At 35.8% G+C, this 12,886-nt stretch overlaps 1 protein-coding gene across 9 annotated transcripts in view; it reads right to left on the bottom strand.

Moving 5' to 3' along the window:
* Window positions 1-8,657: 8,657 nt before the first annotated feature.
* LOC107220973 (protein-tyrosine sulfotransferase) overlaps window positions 8,658-12,886 on the bottom strand; it is a 280,227-nt gene continuing 275,998 nt past the window's right edge. For all 9 annotated transcript variants that reach the window (XM_046739179.1, XM_046739181.1, XM_046739175.1 and 6 more), the window contains one exon: window positions 8,658-11,013. In XM_046739179.1, the coding sequence (XP_046595135.1) occupies window positions 10,896-11,013 (118 nt within the window). In that variant the 3' untranslated portion in view covers window positions 8,658-10,895. The remainder of the gene's footprint in view (window positions 11,014-12,886) is intronic.

The raw sequence follows: 12,886 nt of genomic DNA, 5'->3' as shown, positions 1-12,886 counted from the left end.
TTCTACTCAGAAGGTTTGACCCGATGCCGGGCGACGCGACCACGGAACGAGTGTCCCCTGTTCGAGCCAGTGCGCACTCAGTGCAACCAGTGGAAAACGCTATATTGGCCGTGTTCGTAAATTGACTGCCAGTACTGAAAATTCCCTAGGACAGAGACAGAGCTGTCCACGAACTTGGCAGCGCAAAAGAGATGAAAGATTGCTGACAGTACTGTCAGTCAATTTTCGAACACGGACATTATCCGCATAATGGTTATCAGGCTGTTACTAGGGTGTGTTCCAAAACTAGCTGCTGACGCTAAAAACTCCCTAGGACAGAGGCAGAGCTTCTCCTGAACTCGGTAGCGCAAAAGAGATAGAAGATTATTCACAACGAATAATGGTTTCTTGACCTTGGTAATGTTGAAGTAAGTATTTTCCTTGGAAATGAAGATCAGCAACAACACCAAAAAATTGTTTACGTTTCAGCCTGAGAGGAGCTGTTCGTGACAGATGGTTCTGTAAATATGTAATCGTTCTGAGAAGGGCCCTCACTCGGGCCGAAACGTAAACGATTTTTCAGAGTTGTTATTGACCTTCATTCCCAAAGAAAATATTTACATCATTTTTCACAACACTGGGGACTAATTTCGGAACACATCCATCAGGTCGCTTAAACTCGATGAAATTTCAATGGTGGGGGGTTACTCCAGTTGTAAAGCCGTTTTGCCAGCTCTGATGCCTACACATGATAAGACATTCGTGCTATTAGCTCCTGCCGAGGTAAGACCGTGACAACGACTGATCGACGGATCACGGATTAAACTTAGAGCATATACTGCTAGATGTAGTCTCACATGTACAGAAGGTCTGGCGGAAGAGTGAAATAGAGCACTTGTGCCATGTACAGCCTGTCTCCCTCGCTCTACAACTTGGCTGGACGATACATTTCCTTTGAGCCAATCAAATGCATAGTGAGAGAGACACAGTATCTAGGGTAACCCGGGGACATACATCTCGCTCTCTCATCGCTACTGTACAATTTAAGGTTGCGTAAAGTCTGCGAGATAAATTCAAATAAATACACAAAAACAGGAAATAAAACACCAATGAAAATGGAGTATTTTGTATAATTTTGAAACTTCTATTTTTATTTATTTTATTTATCATCTATCAATTAAATTCTTTCTTTTCTCTTACAGTGTAAAATTTATCCGACGCGTCGCAAGCCAACTAACCTAGCCTGAAAGAAATGGTTTATCAAATGAAGTCGAGGAATCTGACCGCTTACGTCGATTGTAAGAGTCGACAGTTGCCAGAGAAATAAATTTATACGAACTAGGCGTTTTGGTTATATATATATATGTATATATGTAACGTGTGTGAATTTCTTTAGGTCTTTGCCTGTGAGAAATCCTCGTTATTTTTAAGTTCTTTTGCCTTAACCCTTGAAATTAAGGTGAATATAGATAATATAAAGGACCCCCTCTGACGGGTAAAAGGAAGGTCGGTCTTTCTGACCCAAAATACCCTGAATCTACTTAGCTACACGAACTTGGGTCATACCAAAGCCGCCTTGGTTTATGAACAAGCATCTCCTTCCTATGCTCCCGTACGTGAGACAAGAGCTGTGTTGCTTTTGCTACCGATCGGAGACAAGGGAGTGAGGTGTATGTCATCTGTTTGGAAACACGGGTTTCCCGGTGCTCCCTACTGACTGCGAACTCGGAATAAACAGAGTTGCCTTCCCACTTCTAGCCCTGTGTTGATGACCCCAACACAATACCGATTCTGCAGACCAGGGACAACCTTGGCTGCCTGTCGGTTTATTATACAAAGTGAAATACTGAATAAACAAACCGTGTAGGACAGAGAAACAGACACGTTGCACAAGTGTGTGATAATCAACCAAGTAAGTTTTAATAGGAAAGTGTCAGTACAATTCTGCGCCAAGCGCTCAAACAATCTTAATTCTATGAATTAACCGCGAAAATTATAAAATAATATAAAATAAAATAGTATTGCTAGAATTTATCGGTTCTGCTCCTACTTATTCTCACGGCTCAAATTTTCTGATCTAATGGCTCTTATGGAATATTCCCTCTTGCTCTAGACATCCCGTGCCATCGTGGATTCTATCTAACTTATATGACGCTAAATAGGAATTAAGTGCTTTGCTTAAATCCCTTATCACAATCTATTGATGCTAAATTCGAAAGTGCCCTTATGAATCAAGAAAACAATACGAAACAATACGGAAAATAACTAAAGAACCTGTTGTATGGCTGGCTAGGCTCAGGTATTCACACGAACTGGTATAAAGAATAAACTCAAGTCAGGGAAAATGAATCAGTCATATATTGTCGAGTAGGTTACAGGTTTAAGACAGGCAAATTAAATGGAATCGATAACGGTAGTTAATAAAACAGGCAATAGTTGTTCACAGAAATTGCGATAGAATAGAATTAAACGGTAGCTTTGAAACGAGAGACGATAGTTAACAGCGAAAAATGAGCGTAGGTCGGGAGAATCGATATAATGTAAGAATTCACTTGAAACTACACCTCACTGGGCGACGTGATCTTACCCAAGTTGCAAATGACGCTACGCGAATTATTATTCTGTTAATTAAAAACGAGAGTCAGAACTTTATTGCAATCAGTAGAAAACAAAATAACGATAGCTCGGGAGATAATAACGGAAGAATAAGACGAATTTACCACAAATTCTAACCAGTATGAAAGATTGACATTCATTAATAATTTACAAAAATCGGTAGCGTAGACGATAGACTAGAGTTAACGGTCGAGTACGAGAGATAATTTTTTGGAGGGTTATTCGTAAACGATAGAATCAATAATTCACAATATTTAGGGATCCGAAGAATTATACAAAAAAATCTTAAAACATAACTTTTGAGAGAATAGAAGATTACGAGAAAGTGAGAAATTCGAAGAGTTGGCAAAATAAAGAAATACACTAAATACACCTCAGTACAAAAAGAATCAAGAATAATACACAGAACTTAAAGTAACAAGGAAATATGATAGTGCGGAAAGATACAAAGAAAAGCATAACAAGCAAAAATAATATAGGATTGCCATAATAGCAATAGAAAAAGGTGCGGTAGTATTTAGAGGCTAATTCTACGCTCGGTTGTACTCCAAGGAACTCGATATACGATACAATAGGCAGGATATAAATAAAATATAATAAGCAATACCAGAAATAAAATATAAGACACACTACTATTACAGAAAATTATGAAATGAAAGATAAAGCCAATAGGGCTCAAAATACGATAGAAACTACAGAAGCAGACTAATAGAAATTCATAAATAATCAGAGAAGTTCATAAAAACGAAAGAATTAATTATTCGGCAGTTACGAGGTCGCTGAGACACGAAATTTATTAATTACTGAAATCATGCAGTCACACGGCGGCTTACCGCAACTCTAAGCCGTGGACCATGATTCACACAAAATCGGCATCACACGATGCCACCAAGAAAAGATAAATACAATAAGAAAGAAAATAGAAATTATGAGCAATTTCGTAACGATACAATACAAAGGCAGAAGCCTTACCTTAATCGGTGACTTCAGGCACACAACACTGAATTTATTTTTAATACAAACTTAGAATTAGCAAACCGGGAAGAAAGGAAGGAAGGAACTCGAATTTACATGAGAAATCTAACGGTAGAACAAAACGATAGTGGTGATAAAACGGTAGTGGGATGACAAACGATAGAAACGATAGAAACGATAGCGGTAAAGGAGGAAGGACCGGTAGCTTAAAACGAAAGAATAAGGAGGATCGTAGCTGTCTCCCAGCGGGTCAACCGTAGAATAAGCAGAGCTTGGAGTCCGGTTCACCGATTTCGTCGTGATCGTCAGGTGATCCTTCTTCTACTTCATTGGTCCTTTGTTCCCCACCATAATTGGGTCATCCCTCTTGTGGTGAATATCGGTTATGATTACGTCACACGTTTTCGAAGATTTCCGCTAGAGGCTGCGTAATGTGCTGCCCATGATTTCGTCGTTGACACCAACTCAACTTACTCCGTTCCGGCTCCGTTGATTATAGTCCTTACTGATAGGAAGGCTGCGTCGATTCTCAGAACGAGGGCTTTTTCAAACTGAACGTAGTGGTTTGGGGTCTGTCCGGCACCAGGCCGGCAAGTCGAAAGTTGGCAGGCTACGGTCTACCCCGTATGCCATCCTTACGGTATCCGAGAAAGAGGACGGCTGGTTTCTCCTTGAGAAGTGGTGCCCTCGGCTGTCGGGAGGCGTTTTACCTCCCTGTTCACCGGCAGTCGAGGCGATACGAGAGGTTCGGGTGGATGCTACCATAGGTGTGTAGAAGTACACCAAGATAGCCAGTGTAGCCTTATTGGACCGTCGGTAGACGAAGTCATCGAGAGCTGGAAACGGTAGTTATCGATAGCTGTTGATCCACCGGTGGTCGAGATCGTCGTCGTCCAAGTATGTACCTTGTTAGCGTGCGCCGGAGCGAAAGAAGAAAGAATTAATTAAGAGTAGTTATTGCCTATTTTGTATCGAGTTCGGTTGGAGTACCCCGCGAGGGACGCGTTTCCTAGAGATTTCCTTCAGTTATGTGATTATTTTAGACACATCTTATTATAATGAAGCTCGTAGATCTACTAAGCCTTAGCGCTTCTCGATCTAAGCTCGTCTCTCTCTCTCTCTCATTTTGTTTCAAATATAAATCGTCACACTAACAATAAGGCCACAGTTTTCACGAGGTTAACGGCATGGGTAGCTATTTCTAGTAGTATATGCTCTAAGCGGAATAGCAGAACAAAATAAACAAAAGTTAATAGATTTTGAATTCCGTGGATAGCATTCCGTCAATTTGACAGAACCAGCGGCGGCGCGGAGCGCGGTCGAGCAGTAACCAATCAAAATACTTGAGATGCGCCTATGTAACATCTGTTCGGAGCGCACGTATATTTTATTACTTATTACTATTTCATATCACTAAAACTAATCCAAATCCAAATGTGAAAGTCTTAAAACCAGATCATTCAAAGAACCGCTGAATTCAAAACATTCCTAAATGGAATATAACAACAAGAATTATTAATCCGAGTGTAAATCCATACCACGAGATCCTCGTACTACCCAGAAATATAATATTATTATTTTAGTACAAGAAATTAACTATTACCATTATATCCAGGCATTATATATAATACTTGACAGTGCTATTTGTGAATACGCAGCTAATTGGAGCCGCATTATAGGCTCCATTTTGTATAACGTTACTCTTGGCTCGTGCCTGAAGTCCCATCTGTAGACTTGTGATTTTACCTAGTCTTTCGGTACTTTGCCATTTGCATTTAACACTACGAGTTCAAAAGCCTTCATAGAAATTCTGAACAAGTATTATTTGAAACGCACTAAAAGTGCTCCATTTTGTTTATAACATTAGTTCTGGCCGAATAGGTAACAATCTCTCCATCCAAACTTTTAAATAATCATCCAGTATCCAGTATTTGTAAACGATTTATTCACAGCATAAATACTTTAACATATATTATCAGTAATTATAAATAAAATAAGTTCCACTTGAATCCATGCTTCTCCTCGCGTTATCATCGCGTAACGGAGCAACACCCAGTGAAGTTTGACGTTCCCAAAAGTGAGTGGTCATAATTATTCATTTTCTATGAGAAATTAGTTTCGGTTATCTGAAACGAGCGATTGAACTGAGTTGTCCAGTGCTTTTCGATGCTTAATTGGTATTTGGCGACTCAAATCTGCTGATTGTGTGTCTAGCTACATTTTCATCAATGAATTTCTGTAGCTATTTTCTGAAATTTTCGGGATCTGCCGCCGCCGTCACACCTATTTGAACTCAGCATATCCGTGCTCAGCAGCCTTAAGCTAGGTATACGTTTTTAATGGGCTAGGTTCACATGGAAGCGGCGGTCGCGCCGACTTTTCGTACCGATATGAGTCACATGGACTTGATGCACGAACCGAACTTTGGTAGTACTAGCTAGCTCTCGGCCTCGGTCCGTATCGAGAAATAGTGGATATTTAAGTAGGATATCAATATCTGATAATGATGAGAATAATACCATTTTCATGATTCGTAGTATCAATTTCTGACGAACAATTTAATCACATTGAATATTATGGTTATCATTAATTAATTAGTTACAAAACCATCGGCATGTGGCATATCATTATAATAATTGCACCACGGATTTACCGCAGAGTCGATGTTACTAGCGTGTGCAATCTCTCTATGATTTCCCTAGGTTTTCGTTTGTGCATACTATTAGTCAAAAACTGGGGAAATTACACTCGGAACACAAGGGAGATTTTCAACAGTAATTTACAAAATCAGCGAAAACAAAAACGTGATATACGCGAAAAAAATTAGCAATCGTTCCAATCATTTGTATCGTCGTTAAAAAAATCATAAAAGCTTTTGCTGAAGTCAGGAATTATAACAATGTGATATGAAAAAGAAATTACGTCTAATATTATTCTCTGATTTCTAGAGTACAGAATTCCATTGTTCAAAAATAGTTTACCCAGCCCTCTGACACTCACCACTGCTCGTATACTAAAAAATTGTACGCGTTTTGTCCCCTTTCTTTAGTTCCTCTACGTGGCGCTAGTAGACTTCTGACACGCTCGCTGCCCTCGCTGACCGCGCGCAAGCTCGTCAGACAACTACTAGCGCCACTAGTGGTGAAGATTAGCGGAAGAATCGAGGGACATTTTGCGAACCACTTTTAGCAGCGTGTGTCAGGGGGCTGAGTTTTCCCTTGCAACTACTGAACATACAAAAATTAATGAGTATTCTAGACAAAAACAATTTTAAACGTTAAGGAGTTCATTAAGTGATAACTATGAACTTGTTTTCGACCAAGAGCATGTAATCAATTATTTTTTTGTCTTTAAATAATTCTAATATACGTAAGAAGGTTAATACGTCTATAATAATGATTGCTTCAGTAGTACTAGACTGATACCAAAATTTGTGTACATACCAAATCAATCAGAAAAATATCGCTGGCCAGAAAGTAAGAGTTTGCTAACCTATAGACCTGATTAATCTGATGAGTTATTTGTAGTACAAATATTGCTGCAAAATAGTGATAAAATTTCTAAAAAATACCAATAGTATTAAGGGTATTTCGAAGTCATCATACGAATTTAACGACTTAGTTGTTCAGTATTAATAAAGTTTGAAAATGCTGCGTTCGTTAAATGTAATGAGACTTTTATTGATTGAAAAAGGCTTTTCATTACATTGATGTATATGACTTCAAGTATTAAAGTCCGCAAACGCAAAAAAGGGCTTATAGCCCCATTCTATATACAATTCTGAACAAAAATATTCTAATACATTTTCATTTGACACAGAAATAAACAAATAGCACAAATTCTACAAAATCGCAATGGTAAATTTGTAGAATTCATACTATCGAAGTATTTAGATGCCCATAACTTTTTGAATTTACTTTTTTTCCCAAAAATTTAACTCAGTTTTTCGAGCACCAATAAAAACACTGAAAAATGATGATATGAATATTTTCTTTTTTTTTTTTTATATCAAGCCCAAGAAAATGCCCGAAATCAAGAACTCTACACTAGAGCAACTCCTTAACATGAGACTTTTAATGCATAGGTGTTAAACTGAGAAGTCACATTACTGTATCACCAAATTAATTAATAATTATAAATCATGTTACACTTATCAACTCATGTTTAATAAGCTGCAATCTCTAAATCAAACAAACGTAATGATTTTCAAAATATTAGCAAGATGAATACGGCAGAATTCCATCAACGGCGAATGATCAATCCTCATACATCAGCTCAGTGTCATATACCTAACTAGTGGATATCTGTGATGTATTGCATCACGATTGTATTGCAACATAAAATATTTATATCATGTTTTCATTTTCCAAACAGGTTTTTGATTTTCTCAGTGCAGTGTGCGTAAAATTCGATTTAATGACTTGTTTTGCGGGTATAAAATGCTATTGCACGCACACGCGTGTGCAAAATCAGAAACTTCTAAATTTTGTTAAAAACATTATCGTACGTCATAAAAAATTCATGGAAGTATGATAAAAATTATTGTCTTCTGTTTATTCTATATTAGCAACATCAACAATTCACATAATAAATAGGAAGAAATGAATATTGATTATTCGTTGTATGAATTATTGAATTTGCTCATGTATAATATAATATATTCTTGCGATTCCAAAAATTTCTACTGAACTGCGAAGAAGTGAACATTTATCATTTGTTATTTGAGTTGTAGAATTGCTAATGTATAATAAATGCAAGACAATTATTTTAATTATACTTCTATGAATCGATTTTATTTAAATTTCTTTTTAAAAGAATGCGCATCAGGTGGGGGGGGATTACCCCCAGCAGACTCGCTTCCTCCCACCTAATGCCACCCTATACATTGCAATAATTTTTAAAATAATTTTTGTCTAATTATTATTTCTGATATTTTTGTTCCTTCACAAAGATTTTTTTTGTGAATTTTACTTACACGTCATCAAAAAATGGTGTTCCTAACTCATACATACAATTTTATTTTACGTACTTGCTGCGAAAATAGTATTTTGTATAAGGGTAAAGTAATGATCAGCAAGAATAAAAAATTATTATTAAAATAATTTATTTACTTATTTTCGCAATATAAGGATTTACAATATCGCAGGTATTAGGACAATGTTACATGCAGATATAAGAGTGCTAGAACGATGTGAATATTGTTTTGTTCCTATTGTACGACGAACAGTTGCCCAATATACCGTTATAAATATATAGCGAATACTATCTGAGGAATAATGTGTAATGGTACACTTTTTTCAATTATCATTTAAATTCTAAGGATACATAAACCTTTTCGATTCACACAACAGCCATAAATATACAGGTAATTACCGTTCTGTACAGTACAGTCAGGGGCATTACTTGCGATACACTAATTACCTGATAATCATTAATTTCCATCATGTGTACATTCTTATTATTATCTTAAGTATTCGGGATGCATCGTCCACATTTATTCATCTTTTTTACGCAATGTGTACTACCATTTTTATTTTACAATTTTGAAACCCTATTGCTGTTACTGTATTTTATTTGATTACAAAATCATAAATCTAATTAATAAAAGTACCTGATATATGGCAAAACGTAACGAAATGTTACGAAACACATTTTGATTATTAGTGACGTTCTCATTTTACAATTACCAGAAGATGCGTTCTGAGAAACGGAACGTGAAAAGTATTCTCGAAAATGTAAAGAAAACAACCTAGAATTTGGGATCGTGTTTTCATAACATTTATGTAAACAGCATGTGTCGGATGTTTAGTAAATAGATAACTTGTTCAAAGTATAGATAATTAATCAATGGTCATTCAATAAATTTGATTAATCAATTAACCTTTGAACGAGTTGTCTATTTATACTGAACATCAGACATACGCTGTTTACATAAAAGTTATGACAATACGATATCAAACCCTAGGTTTTTTTTTACATTTTCAAGTTTATTTTTCATGTTGTATAATTTGATTAATTTAGCCTTACAATATGGGCATATGTTTACTGGATGTACTTGGCCAAATGTTGTAATCTCCTCGTAACATTTTTACCATTATTTACTGGCCATTGGTCGATACCACGATACTTTTGACTTTTCTATGCCTATTGAAGTACCTTGCATTTTAGTGTGCTTCAAAATCGAGGAGCCGACTATTTGTGTAGAAATTAATCACGATGGTAACCTGGCAAAATATTCGTTACAATAATAGTAATAATTACGATAATATTTGTCAGACTACGAGGACGTATACCATTCGGTATAATTAAGATTTCATATATCCTAGGAGTGCAATTGCACATCATCGGTGGATAAAATGATCTTGTCGTATGTTTACATAAATGTACTGATAATATGTTTTTCAAATATTGTACGTAACACAGCTGTGGATCGACTAAAAATCTGTGAATATTTAAAAATCTGTTTCTCTTAGATTCCTGGTTTAAAATTTCGTGCAGATTAGGATAGAAATTGCAGAAAATACTGTAAAAACGTAAAAATTTTCACTAAAATCTAGTATCTTTCTATACGTTTTAATATGTATATCTTTTCACTACATACTTGTATATTCACGCAATTTTAACCAGGATTAGTGGTTGTGTCTCAAGTGTATTGTTATTCATTGAATACTAAGTAATGATTAGTTAAACATTGTTGGGGCAAAGTGAAAAATATTGAATTTCATTTGTAAACGCAGCTATACAGGGTATGTCCGCATATTTTTTTGTCTTCTAAATATTGAGGAACCCAATTTGATTATAATCTTATTAAAACATCTAAACTTAATATGCTTGTAACTGTTGGTAATATCGGTATAATTGCTAGTTGGAATATAATAGTTTTTACACCTGACTGCCATAAAAGAGAAGTGAAATATTTGAAAGTAGGATCAAGTTTTTACGCGAAAAGTATTAGAATTGAGTATCAACTTTAACACAGTGAAAATAAAGAAAAATTTAGTGTCATCTTGCAATACGTATAATTTGTTTGGCATCAGTTTATCTTTACAGCCACATTTCTGCTTCTTCTTCTATTTTACCCAACATTACCAATAAGGTATATCTTAATTAGGAAGTGGTATAACAACATGGTGTAATGTTTTAATGCGATATATTGCCAGGGATACGACGCGTTAATTGTAGGCTTCTTGGTCATCGTCCTAATTCGGGTGAAATGAACGACGATAAATTCGATACTCTGTTCGTGAGTCTGGTTAAACGTAATAATAGTAATTGTACACATTCAAGTTGTGCTGGCGCATTCCGAAGAGGATATAAACTCGGTGTCACGCATTTGGCAGGTCACTGGAATCTTTAGTAGACGCAGATGGTGGCTGAAGAGGTTTTTCCTGAAGTGCTAGCTTCTTTACTTTCGCTGCCCATATTTGACCCTCAGCTAAGACTCTGAAAATTGAATTAAAAAATGTTGTTGTGGTAGAATCCGTACTCTTTTATGCAGTTTGTTTTTAGAGAGTTGGAAATTTTCAAAGAAACCGTCACATAACTCAGTTTTAATCAACAAATTTATTAATAGTTTGCATGATTAATTTTTGTTTTGTTAAATACAAATTACAAGTCATTTAGGTTTTGCGAGAAGGCGTTTGTGGGGAAATATTTGACTAGCTGCCACTTTGAGCCACACGTTTCAGCAGAGTATTTTTTGTTGACGACTTAGCAGACTCAGATAATAATTTGCATGCAATGATATTCAGAAGATCGAACTTCGAATTTCCGTTTTAATTCACACTTCGTGTGTGAGTTATTTCACGTCGAACCGCATACTTTTGGGGCAAAATTTACATCGATATTTCACAATTTCACAAAAGTTTGTGAACATATCGTCTCTGTCTCAAGAAGATTCTTGTATTTTTTTCGAATTTAAATGTTAGTATTTTCGGAGATAGACGCGGCGAAAATTTGAAAAAGAAAACGGCAAAACAGTTGCGCGTGATGATGTTTGAACGCTCATATCTCCGGGCTTTTCATTGTACAATGTCCGGATAGAGCTTATTTTAAAGCTTATGAAATTGCCCTTTAGAGCACGTACATACATATATGAATTTTACTTTCCTCGCGATGAAACGTCTTGTTTCATTGGCATAAATATTCAAATAGATTTTTCAACATTATCTACGCAATCTAAGATTCTGAAAAAATGGCGTGTTCCTCGTTCAATTTCCAATAAAACATGAAATTTTTATAATGAACATACAATGGAGTTTACATGAAAAGTGAAGAAATGTAACGTAACTTAGTCAATGTGGAAGACTTGGTATAAATCTTCAGAAAATAATTTAAATAGGTTTGTTTTGTTAAACCCAGTAATGATTTATCATTGACAATACTATAATAAATATATTTTCTTTTAAAATAAAATGTTTTTCCAGTGTTATTGTTTTCTGATCGTGACGGAAAAGTTTGGTCCAACAAGAAGTCGCAGATGTTTTTGGCAAAAATAAATTGTTGCATGCAATTTTCCTTTTAGTTTCAGTAAACTAACCTAACTACGTAAATGAAAAAATATTGTTGATGGCATTAAAAAGGAATACTTTCAAAAATACGATAAAACTATCAAATGATTGAGATATCTTCTTGAATTGCGTTGCGCATTCACGGTATCAGAATATTGAAGTTGAACAGATCAATTTTAACAACAAAAACCTGACACGATTACAGTTCTTCTATAAATCTTCAATAAAACACGCGAGCTATAGTTTTCCCATTTCAATAATCGGAACAAGCGCAGTTGGGAGCAAATGCTGCGATGCTACCGCTTCTCCTTAGGTTGTATTGGAAATTGAACAAAGAACAAGCTGGTATTTTTTTAGAATTTTGGGTCGTGTAGATCATAGTGAAAAATCCATTTGAATATTTAGACCAATGGAAAATCATATTCGATTGCGATGATAATGCAATTGTTATACGTATTTGGAAGTGTATTTTTAGTAGCTTCAAAATGAGTCCCATCCGAACCCTTAAGATAAATGGGTCCGAAGATATGAGCGTTTGGAGATCACCGTGCGCAACCGTTTTACCGTTTTTTTTTTAAATAATTTTTGTTCCCGTATAACTCCGAACATATTTAGACTAAAATTCTAAAAAGTAGGGGAATTCTCTAGGGTTAAAGATAACATATTCACGAATTTGTAAGCCTGAGCGTTTCGAGAGTGTGCAGTTTGACGTCGAATGACGCATATGATCAATGATTCAGGCTTACGGAACGAATAAGAATTTTATAGGATATAAGTCTCTGGGAAAATTTTGAAAAAATACACAA

Source organism: Neodiprion lecontei, chromosome 4 (genome assembly GCF_021901455.1).
Source record: "Neodiprion lecontei isolate iyNeoLeco1 chromosome 4, iyNeoLeco1.1, whole genome shotgun sequence".
Classification (NCBI taxonomy): Eukaryota; Metazoa; Arthropoda; class Insecta; order Hymenoptera; family Diprionidae; genus Neodiprion; species Neodiprion lecontei.
Note: the sequence above shows the minus strand (reverse complement) of the source record. Positions and strands in the feature narration are given on the sequence as shown.